Raw genomic sequence first — 20,720 nt, forward strand, 5'->3', positions numbered from 1 at the left:
ATAAAATTAATCCCTTAATAGTGAACTAGGAGAGAGAACCAAGTGCAGATACCAACTGAGAACTTGCAGCCAAATCCTGAGGTTAATATACTCTCATCAGTGACAGATCTTCCAGCAGGAACATGCAGCAAGCAAGCTGCTAAAAGCAGAGCAATTCCCCAACAAAATCCTCATACAAAGAACATCAAAACAAGACATGAAACTAAGCAAGCAGGATTACATAAAAAATGATTTATATGCTGTGTTCGGTTTGATGTTTTCGTTGAACTGAACGGGCCATGATGGCTTTTTGCTGATCCATAGTGCAGGTGGGAAGGTTCAGGTACAAAGCAAAACGTTTTGTACACTTCATTCAGAGAAGTGATTTACCCCTTAAAAGTGACCTATTGCTGACGGAAATCCTTCAAGTGATGGAAATAATAGTGTGTCGTCGTCGTCGTCCCCCCGGTGATGTAAATAAAAATGAGATTTTTCAGTTGCACCTGTGTGTCTGCGTGATGTCTTCCATATTTTTTTGCTGATCTTATTAGTTAAAATTACTTTCACCCACAACCACTTTTTAACGCTTTCATTTACAATGCAGAACAACCCATGTGGTGTCTGTTCTTATGAAGTTAAGATGATCAACAAAGGATCTTATAAAGTTATGAGAAGGAACATGGCTCGATGCTCGTAGAGAGGTTTTGGTATATATACAAAAGTTATTTTGATTAGTACACTAAGAAAATGTCAGCCGGAAATCACAGGGGAGAACATTAGGTCCGGTTGTTGCAGTATCACTTGAGAACACTTGGTCCAAGTATTGTGCTGCATCAATTCAGGTAGTCATGCAGGAAACCATAAGGAGGCCAGGATAAGAGTGTGACAGATAGGATGAGGGGGAGGAGAAGAGACAAATAAAAGTTTAATATTCATTAACTATACATTTACCCTAAGAAATGAACATTTGTTGGACTACTAGGACCCCCTGGGTAAGATAAAGTCACCTCTAACTCTAGCTACCACATTTGTCCATATAAAAAATTAGTTAATGCCAAAAGAGCATTATTAGCTTAAATGAAATTTGAATGATTGCATTGCGGCCTCCCGGATCTGTCCCATCTGCTTTTCCCCAGTGCTTACCTGTTGTTTAAGTTGTTGCACCAGGCGATCTTTCTCCCGTTTTAAAGAAGCCACTTCCTCCTGTGTCTTCTTCTTCTTGGAGGATGACAGCTCTAGCAGAGCAATGTTGGCATCTTTTTCACTGATGGCAGCGAGAAGTGCTTCCTGCCTAAAAGAAAGACAAACAAACACGTTGTTAGAGAAGGCTGCCCAAATCTGTCCTATTGATCTCAAAGCCAGTCAGGTTTTCAAGATATCTACAATGAATATGCTTGAAATAAAACTGCATACACATTGGAGACCCAGTATATGCAAATCTAAATTATACATATTGGGGTAATTTTCAAAAGCATTTACATGTTTAAAACTGGGTTTTACATGTGCAAATGTACTTTACCCCTGTAGGATGGCTTTTGAAAATTGCTACAATATTTTCCATTGAATTGTCAATAGGTTTTACCTGTGTTAAGTGCACTGAACGCAGTTACATGGGTTTTGAAAATTGCTACAATGGTATGTTACATTTCTATGTATAACTCCTTTGAAAATTACCTCCATTAATTGTGGACATCCTGAAAACCCAACTAGCTGTGGACTCACCAGAACAGGTTTGGAAGCCCTGTGTTAGACAGATGTACATGCGCAATTCATCCTCAGAGTGCATACCACAGTCAGAGTGCCACATACTATATAAGCAGGGAATGGACACCACCTGCAGACAAGTAGGGAATTAGGTTTCTGGTGCCTGCCCTTGCTTCTGTCTGGGGCAGAATGCCTTGTGTTTTTGATATTCATACCTCTGTTGGTAGTACCAAGAGACTGGCTTTGGTCAACTCCATGGTAATTCTGCATTTCTGCAGGCTTATCTAGCAATTATATCTTCATCTTAGAGAGTGCTTATAGAATGGATAATAAAACCACACTGCAAGGGAAAATCACCAACTAATGTGTAGTCTGTTTCACTTATATTATACTTTCTGTAAACAAAATAAAGTAATAAACTTATATAATTGACAAGTAGCACTCTTCTGTTTTGACCATAACAGGACTGGGTCTTGCAAAGACATTCTGTATAATAAAACCTCAAATCATGAAGACTAGTCTAGGATAAAAAATGAGGTTGAGGCGTGAAGGTGGGTGGAGATAAGCCAAGGCCCATCATGAATTCTGGTGGCGGGGGAGTTCAGGAACAGCCATGTGTGTGCCATAACCATACAGAATTCCTGCATGGTTTTCTGGCTCCTGTTCTGAGTTAAAGAAGACTTGACTTTCTTATGGTGTGTGCAGGATTCTTAGAAGTGCATGTAGATAACACTACAGGCCTATATCTTTCTGTTATCAGACAGAGACTGAAGAGGCATATGACAGAGGGCAATGGGGTTAACTGGGAACCGACATGAGGGCGCCCTTCAGTCTCAATGAGTGCTTGGTGCCTTATTACCTCCTTGTCAACAAACAGGTTGATGAGGGCATTTTGTCAGCTAAAGATCAACTGTATACACTAAGTGACAGACATACATAGAGAAATAAGTGAACTTGTGCTCTGAAGTAAGCCAACAATGACAGTCCTATTGGAATAGCAATGAAATGCTGAAGCAATACTTCAGTCACAGGGGACACAGATTTGAATGACTTGCATGAACCTGGCAGAGGCATCTTTTCACGAATACTTCCACATGGATGAAACCTGGTTTACCGACTAACCTTGGGATATTGTTCTGTTACATTCATGAAGCAAATGGCACTATATTGGGAGTTTTTTTGTTTTTAATTAAGAGTGTTAGATTCAAAAAGTACTCATATTCTGTAATTTTGGTCTATTCTTCCTAAACCTTTTACACTAGAGTTCAAATATTGGTTATGCTTAAGATGACATCTCGCAAACCTTCCATATTTTTCTATAATAATTTATTACCCAGTTCATACTATGCTCAGCATAGTATGAACTGGGTAATAAATTCATTTTGCTATACTCCCCCCACACATCCAAGCTTTGCGTTGTGTTTTTTTTATTTTTTTTTCAGATTTTATGAGCAAACATTTTTCCTGCTTTTATACTCCCTATCCCCAAGGCTGAATTTTAATCTACTTATGTTTAAAAAGTTTTTCCATGAGCTGGGATCACCCTCCCTCTCTCCTTTTCCATCATACTAATTTTTAATACTGTTTTTAACCTGCTTTACTTTGAATGATTAAAACTGTAAACTTTTTTTTTTTTTTTTTTTTTTAACATTTATAGAACACTGGAGTCTTAAATCAAAAGTTTACAAAACTGGATCAGAGTTGTACTTCAGTAGAAAAGAGCAGTGTAGTCTCACTGTTTCACTCTGATTTGAATTGCAATCTACAGTCTCATTACCTGTCATGAGAGGACAAAATGAATTCCTTGCATAAGAGTTTCTATCATATGTGTAATATAAATTCAAATCTCTTCAGAACTATCAACTACTGTAACTTCATGTCATGAACAAATACTGAACCAGTTCTGTTATTTTTAAATCTCCACTTTCTAAGCCTTTGTAGTGGCAGTAGTAGTTTGGGGTTTCCTGACATCACAGGATCTCGAACCTACCATGTCAATCAGGTGGTTAAGGATGCATAAAAAGTTAAAAGCTCAACAATTGCACTCTGGTCTATGGTGTATATGTGTACTGGCAATCACAAGTAGCTGACAAACTGCATATGTGTTATTGAAAACTAGATATACAACTTTTTTTTTGCCTAAGATAACTAAGATACAATGAAGCCTAACAAAACAGAATGTATTCTTATTTTTATCCCTGTGGCTTCCACTTTTGTGAGCAATTTGCACAGCAACTACTTAGGGATCTTTACTTGATTATAATAATAATTCTCTGAAAGAATTGCAGATGAGCCTTATTTTAGGTCCTCCTGATCAAAATCAGATAGTCTACTCTACTCTTATGGGATTACAGCAAGCTTTATTTGAACTTTAAGACAAAGACAACATTCCGTGGTCATCTAAAAGGAGGGGAATTCATTGCTTCCTGGACGTTCTAATGAAGCTGTCTCTATTGATATTAGAGTACAAGTTTTAGGTAAAATGGATAAAGGGGCTGGGGAAAATCTACCCTTCTATTCAATTCCAGGTCTGATTATTTATGATTTAAAATCAGCAGAACAATCAGCATATGTTTATATTATAGACTTACATGATTGAAGAGGCTACTGTGGTTTCCTCCCAAATATACCTGGTGGGACTTCAATTGAGAGGTAATGGGATGAGGGTGAAAGGAAAGGAGTAGTCTAAGGAAATATTTTCCTTACAGAAAGGGTAGCGGATGCATTGAACTGCCTCCCAGTGGGGGTGGCAGAGACAAGGACAGCATTTGAATTCAAGAAAGCACAGGACAAGAATAGGGGGATCTCTGAGGGACTGGTAGGGATCAGAGAGATGAGTACCAGCGGTGGACTGGCAGACAAGATAGGCCATGTGGTATTTTTCTGCTGTTATGTTTTTCTGCTTCCAACTGTTGCAACAAGTTAGATTGAGTAAGCGAGGAGGAGGAGAAAAGTAACCCGTATTGCATGAAATGACATACCTATGGTATATTTGTTAGTTGATTCCCCCATCAGGTTGTGAATGTTTATTACTTAAATTGCAATGTGCGGCTCCAGTTGGTATGTTAGTAAGTTACCGCCCTCTAGGTATTAGGAACTTTTTTATTGATTTATTTCAAGAGCTGGTTTTAGAATTAAGAGCCTGATTTACTAAGCATTTTCCCATAGCCACAGAATGGGAGAAAAGCCTTAGCAAATCAGGACCTAAGTTTGAAATATTCTTATATTTTAAGAGATTTTAATTTACGTGTAGAGTTAGAATCTAGTAAAGTTGCCCAAAATTACTTTTATCAACATTAGCAATGAGTAATTTACAGCAACTGACCCATTTTCCCCACTTACTCCAGAAGACATACACTGTATCTTTGGTGGGGGTGGGGGGGGGGGGGGGTGAATATGGCTTCCAGGATATACACTGGTCAGATCCTAAACATATTTGTTTTGAATTTTTGTAAATGGGCAAAAAATTAGAAATGAGTTCCCTAGGAATGTGTAGAACCATGAGAGGTAAGATAGATATTGAGTGTATAGGAATAGCTTGGAGAGATAGTTTGAGCAACCCATGGCTACTTTAGGAATGAGGCATTTTGCTTTAGATGTTGTTGCACTGTGCAAGCAGAGAAGGCCTTTCAGGTGTCATCTTCCTTAGTTTTCCAAAGAACTGAGGGAACAGAAGAGACTGGTACTTGTCTCGAATGATGCTGGAAAAAAAGTATGTCGCTCAAGTTAAATACAGAATGGAGGGCTATTGCCAGCAACTATACTGCAAAAAGAGTTGATCAGAGTGACTAATACTTTAGAATATTTGAAGAACAAGAAAGTTCAGAAAATAATGCACTATAATCTCATTAGAGAAGTGAAAAATCAGTTTCATTTCCTTGGTTAAATAAAAATCAAAACAGTAATTTCATAGGAATTTATAAAAGCATAAAACTTCTAGCTCATGAAGTTTCTTTTTATGTTTATTAGCACCCCTTGCCAAAACTAATATACCTAATTCAATTTATTCAGTTCCTCTATGAAAATTTTCCTTTCTGAATCTTCGTCCCTAAATTATGGATATTCTTCAATGATGACCTGGTATATTAATATTTTTTTAATCATGATATGAAACAGAATTAGTGGCAAGTTGCTCATTATCCGCCCTTGACTCAAAATGAAAAGCAAAAGTTGACATGTGAACTTTGACAAAATCGGGATGTATCTGGAGGAAGAACTAGAAGCTTGAGAGAAAAAGGGCGAGGTGGAATAACAGTAGGCTAAATTAAAAGGAGCTATTACAAAGGCAACAAATCTATATGTTAGAAAAGTAAACAAAAGTTCAAGGAAAAAAAAATTTGGTTCTCAAAGGAGATGGCTTGCAAACATAAAGGCAAAAAGATTAGCATACTGGAAGTATAAAGGATCCCAAAAAGAGGAATACAGGGAACAATACCTGGTGAAACTGAGGGAGATGAAGAAAGAAATCAGAAAAGCAAAAGGACAAGTGGAAGAAAGGATTGACCAAGAGATAGAGATGACAAATAGAGGTGACAAAACATTTTTCAGATATATAAGAGAAAGAAGGAAAGCCCGAAGTAGTATAGTGAAATTGAAAGGTGACCAGGAGCAATATGTTGAGACAAACAAGGAAATGGTGGATAAATCAAATAAATATTTCAGTTCGATGTTCACTAAAGAAGACCTGGAGAAGGGCCATTGCTGATTGACAAGACTGTAGAAGGGAATGAGCTAGATACAACTTCTTTTACAGAAGCGTATGTATGGGAAGAGCTAGGAAAACTGAATGTACATATGTCCATGGGGCCGGATGAGGTACATCCCAGGATACTACGAGAACTCAGAGATTTCCTGGCGGGTCCGCTAAATGAACTGTTCAATAGATCCCTGGAAATGAGAGTGGTGCCGTGAGATTGGAGAAGAGCAGTTGTGGTCCCACTTCATAAGAGTGGTAGCAGAGAGGAGGCTGGAAACTACAAGCTGGTTAGCCTAACTGCAGTGGTGGGAAAATTAATGGAGATGCTGCTGAAAGAAAGGATATTGAACTAGCTACAATCCAGTAAGTTGCTGGACCCAAGGCAGCATGGATTCTCCAGAGGAAAAGTCCTGTCAGACAAATCTGATTGATGTTTTGATTGGGTGACTAGAAAATTGGATTAAGGAAGAACACTTGATGTCATCTACTTGGATTTCAGCAAAGCTTTTGATACCGTCCCACTTAGGAGGTTTCTGAACAAAATGAGAAGCTTCGGCATGAGCGTCAAGGTGGTGGTGTGGATTACAAACTGCTTGACTGATAGAAGACAGTGTATAATGGTAAATAGAGCCCATGTGGCACTGCACTTAACATGAAGACAGCCATGTTAAGTGCAGTGCCACAGGGATCAGTACTGGGACTGGATCTGTTCAATATCTTTGTGAAGGACATTGTGGAAGGAATGGAAGGTAAAGTTTGTCTATTTGCGGATGATACCAAGATCTGTAACAGAGTGGACACGCCTGAAGGAGTAGAGAGAATGAAAAGTGATTTCAAAAGCTTGAAGAGTGGTCAAAGATTTGGAAGCTGGGATTCAATGCCATTTTGGTCGCCCTTCTCTGTACCTTCTCCATCACAATTATATCTTTTTTGAGATGCGGCTACCAGAATTGTACACAGTATTCAAGATGTGGTCTCACCATAGAACGGATACAGAGGCATTATGACATTTTCTGTTTTGTTAACCATTCCCTTCTTAATAATTCCTAACATTCTGTTTGCTTTTTTGACTGCTGTAGTACACTGAGCCGACAATTTCAAAGTATTATCCACTATAATGCCTAGATCTTTTTCCTGGGTGGTAGCTCCTAATATGGAACCTAACATTGTGTAACTACAGCAAGGGTTATTTTTCCTTATATGCAACACCTTGAACTTGTCCACATTAAATTTAATCTGCCATTTGGATACCCAATCTTCCAGTCTCGCAAGGTATCACAATCCGCTTGTGATTTAATTACTCTGAATAATTTTGTATCATCCGCAAATTTTATGACCTCACTCATCTTATTCCTTTCCAGATCATTTATAAATATATTGAAAAGCACCGGTCCAAGTACAGATCCCTGAGGCACTCCGCTGTTTACCCTTTTCCACTGAGAAAATTGACCATCTAAATCCTACTCTCTGTTTCCTGTCTTTTAACCAGTTTGTAATCCATGAAAGGACATCGCCTCCTAACCCATGACTTTTTAGTTTTCTTAGAGGCCTCTCATGAGGGACTTTGTCAAATGCCTTCTGAAAATCCAAATATACTACATCTACCGGTTCACCTTTACCCATGTTTATTAACCCCTTCAAAAAAATATAGCAGATTTGTGAAGCAAGACTTCCCTTGGGTAAATCCATGTTTACTGTGTTCCATTATTTATTTATTTGTTTGTTTATTTATTTAAAAACTCTTCTATACCATCGTTAAGTTAATTCATCATCACAAAGGTTTACATAAAGGCACAATAAGAAAAAATATATAATTGGTATAGATTACAATTTAAACATATGCCAGCATAAAACGGTAACAAATTTTAATAAGAGAAACTATGTGTTGGTTAGAGCTTATATGTTTGGTTAGGAAACTGTTAAGTGGTTCAAGTCTACGTTTAATATGCATTTGGAGATATAAATAAATAAAATTGTTTGTTTGGTGCATCTTTATCTATTAATTGCTTCCCTCATTCTCTTTGTCTGTATAAAAAGCTTGTTTAGCCAGGTTTTCAGATTAGTTTTAAATAGTTTCAGATTTCTCTGTAGCCTTATTTCAAGTGGCATGGAGTTCCATAACACAGGTCCAGCCAGTGATAGTGCACTCTCCCTTACTTGAGTAAGGTGTGCTGATTTGACGGAAGGCACAGTTAGTAAAGCCTTATTAGCAGACCTCAGGTTTCTGTGTGGTACATGTATGCGCAGTGCTGTGTTGAGCCAGTCGGCCTTTTCATCGTGGATTAGTTTATGAATTATACACAGTGTCTTATACTGTATTCTTTGTTCGATTGGGAGCCAGCGTAGTTCAGCAAGTGTTCCTGTAATGTGGTCTCTTTTCTTTTTTCCTTTCAGAATTCTAGCAGCGGAATTTTGAGCCTAATGGTAACTTGAGGTAGCCCTAATAGCAGGGAGTTATAGTAGTCTGTGCTTGCAAAAATCATTGCCTGTAGAACTGTACGAAAATTTTCTAGCATTAGTAGGGGTTTCAGTTGTCTCAGAACCATTAATTTGGCATAACCTTCTGTTAATTTCTGTGAAATGTGTTGTTTCATATTTTGTTCAGGGTCTATTATTACTCCTAGATTCTGTACTTTTTTAGCTAACTCCACGATTTGATTCTTTTTGACTGCAATTGTAGGTTGTATAGGGTGTATGTTTTTTCGTTCTAGATGTAAAAATTCAGTTTTGTCAATGTTTATAACCAGCTCCATTTGGTTTAGGAGCTGCTTGATTATTTCAAGATACATATTGGCCAGTTTCATTGTTTCTTCTATAGTGTTTATGATGGGTAGCAATAATTGTATGTCATCTGTGTATATTGTCACGATCAGGTCCCTCCACTCAGCATGCTGTGGGGCTTTGCTGGGCTTCAGGCCTCTGGCTTCGCTCCTATGACACGTCTTGTCCCCTTGCACAGCTCAGGCATAGCGCTGCTATGGACTCCTCACAGCCTCTGGTCAGAGTGCCAGGCCCAGTCCTGGCACTCCCAAGCAGTACACAGAAAAAGGATCTTAATCAATAAGGAGTTTAATGTGGTGCTGTAGCTCAGCGGCTGCAGCCTTATATTAATGCGGGGTTGTCCTTACAAGCCCCAGGGTACACAGCATTTAAAACACAATTCCCTTCCCGCCTGTCTCATACATCCATACAGCAATATAGGATTTACCATCCCCCAACCTCCTGGTTATTCCACCTCCATAGAGGAACAGCTGGAGCTTTCCTCTCCCCAGCTTACCTCCATCTCCTCCTCCAGAGACTCTGAGGAGCCGGGCTTTTGTGGCCAGGTCCACCACGGGGGCACGCCCTCTTCCTCAGCCTCCATAGATTCTGCTGAGTCATAGGGATCAGTCCCAATTTCCTCCACCTGTTCCTGCTCAGGCTCCAACCAGGGGTCAGGTGTTGGTTCGGGGAACCTGGGAAGTGTAGTCTTTGCTACCTCCCTCAGCGCCCTCCGGTGGCTAAGTTTGGTACCACTAGCTTCTGCTCGGCTGTGTCTCAGCTGTTTCTGCCCCGGGCCAGGTCGTACTGCATCACAATATATAATGTATTATACCAAGTCCGGCAAGCAGGTGACATACTGGGAGGAGGTAGATGTTAAAGAGTGTTGCGGATAGGGCTGATCCCTGTGGGACTCCTGTTTGTAGATTGAATTTGTCTGATAATGTGTTTTTGATTTGGACTTGGAAACACCTGATACTTAGGTATGATTCAAACCAGTTTATTGTTTTGTGATTGAGTCCTATCTCTTTTAGTCTTAGTATTTTGTGATTTACAGTGTCAAATGCTGCAGAGAGATCCAGAAGAACCAGAATGTAATGCGTTCCTGTATCAAAGCCTCTTAAGATATTATCTGATAGTGCTAATAGTAGTGTCTCAGTACTGTAGTGTTTGCGGAATCCATGTTGAGCAGGATATAATATATTATTATTTTCTAAGTGGTTTGATAGCTGTTTTTGGACTGTTTTGATTAGTTTGGCAAGTTGGAGATTGGTCTATAATTGCTCAGATTTAGGGGGTCAAGGTTCTTTTTTTTAATGATTGGTTTGATTATGGCTCCTTTCAGGATATCTGGCATTGATCCCTCCTCTAAGGAAAGATTTATGATTTTGTATGAAGTTGGGGCAACTGTGTAGTCAAGTTTTTTTTAATTCCAATATGGGTATACTGTCGATTGAGTGGGGAGCAGGGTTCAGTCCTTTTATCATGTTCTCGACTTCAATTTGTAATATCTCTTCAAATTGATCAAAACTGAGATGAAGGCAGCAGTCCAGCAGCAAGAGGGGGGCTTCCCAGTCTTTTGCATCGAGTGTCACATGTATGATGTTTTACCCACCGGTGAGAAGTTGTACATGTGCATGCGATGCAAAGAGCTCCTGGCTCTCAGAGAACGAGTCCGATCTCTGGAGGCTAGAGTGGAAGACCTGGAGGAGCTGAGGCAGACAGAGAGGTATATAGATGAGACCTTCAGGGACATAGTAGTCAAGTCCCAACTTCAGACTGGCAGCCCTGGTGCTGCCTTGGAGGAAGAAGGTCTCATGATGGGAGAGCACCAAGCAGGTGTAGCAGGAAAGGATCCTGTAGCAAGGACCTGCTCTCCAGGTGAAGTAAAAAAGATTCTTAGAAAGAAAGAAAAAGAATGGAAAGAAAACAAAACATCTGAGAACTTAACTAAATATAGGAAACAACTGGCCTACTACAAAAAAGTAATTCTAGAAACCAAAAAGAATTATTTTAACTAAAAAATAGAAAAGTTTGCAATGTTTATATGCTAATGCCAGAAGTCTAAGAAGTAAGAGGGGAAAATTAGAGTGTACAGCAGTGAATGATGATAGACTTAATTGGCATCTCAGAGACATGGTGGAAAGAGGATAACCAATGGGATAGTGCTATACTGAGGTACAAATTATATCGCAATGACAGAGAGGAGCATCTTGGTGGCTGCTGGCACGGCACAGAATCCAACAGGATAAAGATCCTGCATGAGACTGAATGCGCAGTCGAATCTTTATGGGTAGATTTCCCTTGTATGTTGGGGGAGAGTATAGTGATAGGAGTATACTACGGTCCACCTGGCCAAAATGGTGAGTACTGACAGTGAAATGCTAAAACGAAGATTGTTTTAAATCTTTGTTTTAAATTCGTTTTAAATTTTTTTTTAATTCTTTTTAAATTTTTAAATTTTAAATTCTTTTTAAATTTAATTTTTTTTTTAAATTGTTTTAAAATTAAAAAAAAATTTTTTTAAATTTAAATTTTAAATTCTTTTAAAATTTTTTTTAAATTTTGTTTTAAATTCGTTTTTAATTTTAAATTTGTTTTAAATTTGTTTTAGCACTGATAGATAGCATTTCACTGATAGAGCAAACGAGCTCTATCTTCAGCAGGCCCCCACCAGTGGAACGCGCTCCCCCCAGATCTAAGACTAGAACCCAGTCATCAAGAGTTCAAAAAAAGACTGAAGACCTGGCTTTTCCAACAAGCCTTCCCAGACTCTCAATGCTACTTAGACGGGAGGACTTCCTAAATATTAGGTATCCCCAAATTATGGACACATCACCAAGTCCTACTATCAGGACTCTGCAACTGTTCTATCAATCTTTTAGTCCAAAAGTTCACCATATTTTTATTGTATTTATATTATAGCTTTAACATGTCACTATTTCTATGTTAAATAGTTTAATTGTATATATTATATTATATTTATTTATTACTATGTTAAATTGACATCCGGTTATATTGTTCCATCTGTTCTATGGTTCCATGTAAAGCCCCCTTTCTTGGTTGGGCAGTTCATCGTTTTTTGTAAACCGGAGTGATTTGTAATTCTCACAAGAACTTCGGTATATAAAATAAAAATAAATAAATAAATAAATAAAAAATTAGGGAAGTTAACCAAACTGGTAGTGCAGTAATAATGGGAGATTTCAATTGCCCCAATATTGACAGGGTAAGTGAAACATCAGGACATGCTAGAGAAAGTTCCTGGATAGAATAAATGACAGTTTTATGGAGCAACTAGTTCAGGAACCAATGAGACAGGGAGCAATTTTAGATCTAATTCTCAGTGAAGCGCAGGATTTGGTAAGAGAGGTAATGGTGGTGGGGTTGCTCGGCAATTGTGATCATAATATGTTCAAATTTGAATTAATGACTGGAAGGGGGACAGTAAGTAAATCCGCAGCTCTAGTGCTAAACTTTCAAAACGGAAACTTTGATAAAACGAGAAAAATAGAAAAAACTGAAAGGTGAAGCTACAAATATAAAAAGTGTGCAACAGGTGTAGACATTTTAAAAAATACCATCCTAGAAGCACAGTCGGGAATATATTCCACACATTAAGAAAAGTGGAAGGAAGACAAAATGATTAAAGGCATGGTTAAAAGATGAGGTGAAAGAGGCTCTTTTTGATAAATGATCTTCATTTAAAAATTGGAAGGAGGAAGAAAATAGGATAAAGCATAAGCATTGGCAAGTTAAATGTAAGAGATTGATAAGACAGGCTAAGAGAGAATTTGAAAAGAAGTTGGCCATAGAGGCAAAAATTCACAATAAAAACTTTTAAAAATATATCCGAAGCAGAAAGCCTGCAAGGGAGTCAGTTGGACCATTGGATGATCAAGGGGTTAAAGGGGCACATAGAGAAGATAAGGCCATTGTGGAAAGATTAAATGATTTCTTTGCTTCGGTGTTTACTGAAGAGGATGTTGGAGAGATACCCGTTCCGGAGAAGGTTTTCATGGGTGATGATTCAGATCAATTGAACCAAATCTCGATGAACCTGGAAGATGTGGTAGGCCTGATTGACAAACTGAAGGGTAGTAAATCACCTGGACTGCATTCTATGCACTCCAGGGTCTGAAAGAACTAAAAAAAGAAATTTCAGACCTATTTCAATTAATTTGTAACCTATCATTAAAATCATCCGATGTACCTGAAGATTGGAAGATGGCCAACGAAACCCCTATATTTAAAAAGGGATCGGGGTGATTTGGGAAACTATACACCTGTGAGCCTGACTTCAATGCTGGGAAAAATCGTGGAAATTATTATAAAGTATAAAATAACAAAACATTTAGATAGTCATGGTTTGATGTGGCACAGCCAACATGAATTTACCCAAGGGATGTCTTGCATCACAAATCTACATTTTTTTTTGAAGGGGTGAATAAACATGTGGATAAAGGTGAACCAGTAGATGTGGTGTATTTGGATTTTCAGAAGGCGTTCAACAAAGTCCCACATGGGAGGCTTCTAAGAAAACTAAAAAGTCATGGGATAGGAGGTGATGTCCTTTTGTGGATTGCAAGCTGGTTAAAAGACAGGAAACAGAAAGTAGGATTAAATGGTCTGTTTTCACAGTGGAAAAAGGTAAACAGTGGAGTGCCTCAGGGATCTGTACTTAGACCGGTGCTTTTTAATATATTTATAAATGATCTGGAAAGGGGTACGGAAGACACAAAATTATGCAGAGTAGTTAAATCTCAAGCAGTTTGTGCTGATTTGCAGGAGGACCTAGCGAGACTGGATGACTGGGCTTCCAAATGGCAGATGAAATTTAACATGGACAAGTGCAAAGTGATGCATATAGGGAAAAATAACCCTTGCTGTAGTTACACAATGTTAGGTTCCATATTAGGAGCTACCACCCAGTAAAGAGATCTGGGCGTCATAGTGGATAATACATTGAAATCGTTGGCTCAGTGTGCTGTGGCGATCAAAAAAGCAAATAGAATGTTAAGAATTATTAGGAAGGGAATGGCAAATAAAACGGAGGATGTCATAATGCCTTTGTATCGCTCCACGGTGATACCGTACCTTGAATACTGTGTGCAATTCTGGTCACCCATCTCAAAAAGGATATAGCTGCTCTGGAGAAAGTGCAGAGAAGGGCAACCAAAATGATAAGGGGCATGGAATGGCTGCCTTATGGGGAAACCCTAAAAAAGTTAGGGTTGTTCAATTTGGAGAAGAGACGACTGAGGGGGTATATGATAGAAATCTACAAAATCATGAAAGGACTTGAACAAGTTAATGTAAAATGGTTATTTATACTCTCAGATAATAAAAGGACCAGGGGCCACTCCATGAGGTTAGCAAGTGGCTCATTTAAAACAAATCAAAGAAAATTCTTTTTCACTCAGCGCATAGTTAAGCTCCGGAATTCATTGCCAGAGGATGTGGTTATAGCATTTAGTGTAACTGGGTTAAAAAAGGTTTAATTAAGTTCCTAGAAGAAAAATTCATAAATTGCTTTTATAGTAATTATTAAGCAATAGTAGCTTATGATTTACCTAATGTTTGGGTACTTGCCCGGTACTTATGACTTGGATTGGCCACTGTTGGAAACAGGCTACTGGGCTTCATAGACCCTTGATCTGACCCAGTAAGGCATATCTTATTGTTTTAGGATCTCGATGCGAGTGTATGCGTCCTTTAAATCGAGGGAGCATATCCAGTCCTCTTTTTGCAGGAGGTGAATCAGGTTGCCAGGGAAACCATCTTGACACTTTTTAAGAAACGTGCTCAAGGCCATCAGGTTTAGGATGGGACGGAGTCCACCTGTTCTCTTTGGAATCAGGAAGTACCGGGAGTAGAATCCCTTCCGTCTTTGCCTTGGTGGAACAGGCTCGACCATGCTGGCCCTTAAGAGGGCGAAGAGCTCCCATAATAATACCTCCTGATGTGCTATTAGCCACCAAAATGGGCATGGGGGACAATCTGGCCGGACATCCAATAGGTTTACTTGGTACCCTTGATGAACAATGGACAGAACCCACTGTCTGAGGTTATACTGAGCCACTGATTCACAAAGAACCATAGCCTGCATCTTGGGTACAGGTGGCTGGCTTATGCTCCCTACAATCCAGTCAAAACTCCCATCCCAGGACTTTACTGGGGAGCTGGCAGGGGGGCTTGGGAGCTCTCTGTTGCCTGGGATGACCATAGGTGTTCACCAACTGCGAACGGGAGCAAGGAGCCAGAGGATAGTACTTCCTCTGGCGGGAGAAAGACTTCCTTTGACCCTGCCTCACAGACCTCCTGGCTGAGGAGGGAGAGTCTTAAGTGCTGGTGGAGAACTTCTGAAGGGTTTCATGGTGATCTCGTTACTGGGCCACCCCATCCCCCACCTTATCTCCGAAGAGATTCTCTCTTGTACATGGCAAGTCAACAAGTCTTTCCTGTACCTCTGGTTGGAGATCCGATGCCTACAGCCATGCCATTCTGTGGTCACAGATTCCCGCTGCAGAGACTCTCGGGGCAGTCTTGAAAACATCGTAGGTTGAATAAACCTCGTGTTTTCCACACCCCAGGCCCTGATGCACCAGTGATAAAAAGGGGTCTTGCTGCTGTTGAGGCACTTGCTTGGCCGCCTCTTGCACCCGCTTCCAGATGTTGCACGAGTATTGGCTCATGTACAGTGGTAAGAGGTAATGTGGGCAATGAGCATGGACCCTTGGAATACTTTCCTCCCAAGAGCATTCATCGCTTTATGATCCTTGCCCGGGGGAGGGGGAAAGGCGTGAGTCCGAGAGCACTTGGCCTTAAGAGCATATTCCACCACTACTGACTGATGTGACAGCTGACGTTTCATGAATCAGGTAGCCTGTTAGACGAGGTAAACCCCATCCGCCTTCCTGTTGATGGGAGGTACTGCGAGGGGTGCTTCAAGATCCTCAGCAGCAACTCCTCTAAGATCTCATGCACTAGGACCACCATGATCTCTTTAGGAGCCTCCATGAACTGGAGGATTTTTAGCATCTTATGTCTGGCATCCTCCTGTTATTAACTGAAATGGGATGGCCTCCGCTATCACCCGTACAAAACCTGCGAAGTTAAGTCCTCTGGAGAAGACCTCTTTCGCTCATCTGGAGAAGACTGTTCTGAAGGGAGACTCTCCAAGTCCTCAGAGGATTCTGCAGTGTGGTACCCCCAGGGGTCATACAGAGCCTCATCCTTACTGTAGTCTACAAGGGATGGGGCTCTGGGTCTTCGGCCTTCGTCCAGAAGCATGGGCATCAATGGCACCGGTGCCGGCTGGACGGAGGGCTGCAGGCCTTGGTGTCCTTGCTGGCCTCGATGGAGTTTCTTCCTCGAAGGAACTGGCAACAAGCACTGTATTGGTTGGGGGAAGTATTGATACCCTTCCGGGCATCAATGGCCTCCCAGGAACCGGCACCAACTGGGTCGGTAACACACCAATAAGCACGTGAGCCATTCAAGCATCAGTTGAGTGCTGGCACCGGCACATTGGTGCTGCTGTTTCAATGCCCTGCAATGCCCACTGCATTGTCACCTGGACCCTATGCTCTAGCTCCTCGATAGTTTCCGATGCCAAAACAGACTGGGAGGCAGGAGAGGTGGCCCAATCTTCCTCGGATCTCCAAGGTGGCCTGGCGACTGGCACCAGGACCAGTGGAGACCATCACGGACTTCCAGCATTGATGGAGGATGGGCACTCCTGCTGTGGGCTCACTTTGGGGGCATCACGGCCTGAGCCGGTGCCCTCCTGAGCCTGGCATCATGCAAAAGTGACCAGTGCCGATGCTTCCTTAGCTGTGCTCAGCCCGATCTTTCCCCGATACTCACGAACCCAACGTCCTCGACCTGGAAGAGACTGACGGGCCAGTCTCCAGCGCCCAATCTGCCGATGGCATTAACAGAACCAACAGCCCTGCCGATGTCGATGGCTCGGTGTCCATTAGTGCGGCTCCAAGGTCCATCGGTGCAGATGCAGCAGATACAGATGGCTCGGACATCTTCAACCCAAAGAGTTTCACCATCTTATTGAGCTGAACACGACGTCACTTAGGGGTCATCTGGGTGCACATGCGGCAACCCTGGACACCGTGCGATACTCCCAGGCAGAGGGCGTACACCTCATGGAAGTCCGTGAGGGACATGGTTCTCGGACACTGGGGGCACCAACGAAAATCGGACATGGCCATGATGAATGAAAACAAAGGGAGAAAATAAGAGACAATGATGGTAGGCACCACCACCACCACGGGGGGGGGACGTAAGCGAAATTAAACTTACCGAATCGCCAAAAAACCTGACTGGGGAGACTAGAGGGAACAGAGAAGGGCCCGTATTTAATGAAATCATGAGAAAATCCAAAAGGGACAGTGGAAAAGCTTCCAAAGGCAATTTGTTAAAGAAAAGCCACAAGCTCATGCAACCATGAGGCAAAAGCTCCGCAGAAAAAAGGAGACTGAAGAAAGACCCCATGTGGAAGCATGGAATAGGGCATGCTGGGCATGCTCAGTATAAGTTTTCCATGCTGAGATCCATCCGATGATGTCACCCATGTGCGAGGACCACCATCCTGCTTGTCCTAGTAGAACCATCCCTTCTTCATTCTTGAAATGTCAAGAGAATATAAATGATTCATATTTTCCACAACCAACTTTTTTTTTTTTTTTTGAACTAGCAGCTTCATCCTGCAGATTTGAGCTTTCAGCCCTAACAATTAAGGTGGCATGAACTTTCATTTACAGACGCCTGGGATTTTTCTTCATTTTAGCCTCTTCTATCTAGCTCAATGATTGTAATAATCTTCCAACTGAGTAGCACAGAACATAGGTCTCACCAGAACACAGCACAATTATACTCTTGTGAGTTAGTTGGTAGATGTGTCTGTTTTATGATGGCTAGGACTCTTTTCCTCCTAGTGTCTGCATCGTTTGCAGCCCTGGATGGTCTGAGAAACAGAATTAAGATCCAGGAATCAATACCAGATCTGTATTGCAGCATATAGTACTGTTACTTGGTGATTAGGCAGGACCCTACTCCTATCTTTTATTGGCATTATAAACTTTATTACACATTTACCTTATGACTCCACCAATATTTCTATCTTGCTCTTCCCAGTACAATCTTTACCCATAAATATTGGTTCAGTTTTCTTCCCAACTTCAAATAGAAGGAAAACTATCTTAGAAAACAAGCAACAATTCTGAGTGCCACAGAAACATTTGGTTAGGCAATGAAGGCCAATCTGTAGCTTGGTGATAGCTAATGCTGTACGTTACCATCCAAGAAACCCAGATTCATGAGTAAGGACAATTCCTTCCAAACACTTGGGAAAATCCCTTACTGAGCAAAGCTCATATAGATAGAAAATATAGCATACAAACAATACTTAGATTATATAAATGTAGCTCTGCACTGCAATTACTCATATATGCTGGACTATACACAGAAGAAATTCCAGACATCATCATGGCTTCGAAAAAAGCAATTATTGTATCCATTACCCTAAAAAAAATATATATCTAAAGTTCTCTGTCCAAATTCAGGCGGACAGAAACAAATAAAGAAAATCTATCAAAAGAACCCACAAAGATGAAAATATAAATCATGCTCTTCTGCAGCAGTTGAACAACAGAATCACCTCAATCACTGTAATCATCATCCAGGCTTCAAGGAAAGTTTAGCAAGAGCATGAGCCATAGCTAGACCTGAATCGGACTTGAAGAGCAGACACGGAGAATGACTGGCAAAGTGAATAGAATCTTACACAGACAACTCAACAGTAGTCTGCAAAGTAAGGGCAGGAAAGCGGCAGGAATTCTAGCACAGTTGCACTGAACCTACACGTCATAATTATGTCTTTGGCTAACTCAATAAGTCATAACATAGATCATAAGAACATAAGAAAATGCCATACTGGGTCAGACCAAGGGTCCATCAAGCCCAGCATCCTGTTTCCAACAGTGGCCAATCCAGGCCATAAGAACCTGGCAAGTACCCAAAAACTAAGTCTATTCCATGTAACCATTGCTAATGGCAGTGGCTATTCTCTAAGTGAACTTAATAGCAGGTAATGGACTTCTCCTCCAAGAACTTATCCAATCCTTTTTTAAACACAGCTATACTAGGTCGATCCAGTATCGTCCGCTCGAGGATTGCCCGTCTGTAACGTGCTCGTAGCGCACAATTCGGGCGCGCAAGGCAATTCGGCGATACAGTCTCCAGTTTCACGCGTCCGTATCGCTTCTGAAAACAGACGCATAACCCTTTCCGCACCCGGCATGTAAATGAACGAAAAAGCTGTATAATGAAGGAATTAGCTATTCCCCTGCGATACTGTAACGGGCGCTGATATTATCTCCTCCGTAACCCGCTGTTCTGCCGCGGCCTTAACCTGCTAGTTTACCGCCTCCCCCTAGTAGGAGTTAGTGTAGTGTAGTGTAGTGTAAAAACATTGCTTACCCGCCCTGGTCCCGTCCGGTCTCCTGCAGCCCCGTCCGGACCGGACGGGGCTGCAGGAGACCGGACGGGACCAGGGCAAAAAAAAAACAAACGAAAAAGTAGCAAGGCTCGGGCCTGCTATGGTAAGTTTAAAAAGTGTAAAAAACAAAAAACCTGTGTGTTATATAAAAAATAAAACAATTTTAAATACCTGTCGGAGGGCCGTGGGTCCCGGTGGGCGGCGGGCAGCCATCAGCGGCATCCGGTAGTCCCTTCTCCCTTCCTCCCCTGCCTGGATGAGCGCCAAAATCGCACGGGCGGGTCGGCAGCGGGGGGGGGGGGGGGGGGGGGGGGGGGGGGGGCGGCAGCAGGATCCGGGAGCGGCGGGTAGGCGGCAGCGGGGTCCGGGGGGGGGGGCAGCGGCAGCGGGGGCCGGGGGGGCAGCGGCAGCGGGGTCCGGGGGTGGCAGCGAGATCCGGGGAGCCAGCAGCGGCAGCATGTTCGATCGGGCAGGCAGCTAGGTGGCAAAGTAAAGATGGCCGCCTGCACGGGAAAATCGTGCAATTGGCCGCTGAAGACGTGACGTCACGACGTTTGGCGTCACGGGGTGTGACGTCACGTCTTCAGCGGCCAATTGCACGATTTTCCCGTGCAGGCGGCCATCTTTACTTTGCCACCTAGCTGCCTGCCCGATCGAACATGCTGCCGCTGCTGGCTCCCCGGATCTCGCTGCCACCCCCGGACCCCGCTGCCGCTGCCCCCCCGGACCCCGCTGCCGCCTACCCGCCGCTCCCGGATCCTGCTGCCGCCCCCCCCCCCCGCTGCCGCCCCCCCCCCCCCCGCTGCCGACCCGCCCGTGCGATTTTGGCGCTCATCCAGGCAGGGGAGGGAGGGAGGAAGGGAGAAGGGACTACCGGATGCCGCTGATGGCTGCCTGCCGCCCACCGGGACCCACGGCCCTCCGACAGGTATTTAAAATTGTTTTATTTTTTTATATAACACACAGGTTTTTTGTTTTTTACACTTTTTAAACTTTTTTACACTTCCTGGTGCCTGTCATTTCAAATGTCATTTGAAATGACAGGTACCAGCGCACCCAGGTTAC

General features: G+C 42.0%; 1 protein-coding gene across 15 annotated transcripts in view; it reads right to left on the minus strand.

The window, feature by feature from the left end:
• ERC1 (ELKS/RAB6-interacting/CAST family member 1) overlaps positions 1-20,720 on the minus strand; it is a 1,001,239-nt gene that overhangs the window by 163,679 nt on the left and 816,840 nt on the right. For all 15 annotated transcript variants that reach the window (XM_029599916.1, XM_029599915.1, XM_029599914.1 and 12 more), the window contains one exon: positions 1,123-1,270. In XM_029599916.1, the coding sequence (XP_029455776.1) occupies positions 1,123-1,270 (148 nt within the window). The remainder of the gene's footprint in view (positions 1-1,122; positions 1,271-20,720) is intronic.

The sequence above is a fragment of the Rhinatrema bivittatum genome, chromosome 4 (genome assembly GCF_901001135.1).
Source record: "Rhinatrema bivittatum chromosome 4, aRhiBiv1.1, whole genome shotgun sequence".
NCBI classification, from domain to species: Eukaryota; Metazoa; Chordata; class Amphibia; order Gymnophiona; family Rhinatrematidae; genus Rhinatrema; species Rhinatrema bivittatum.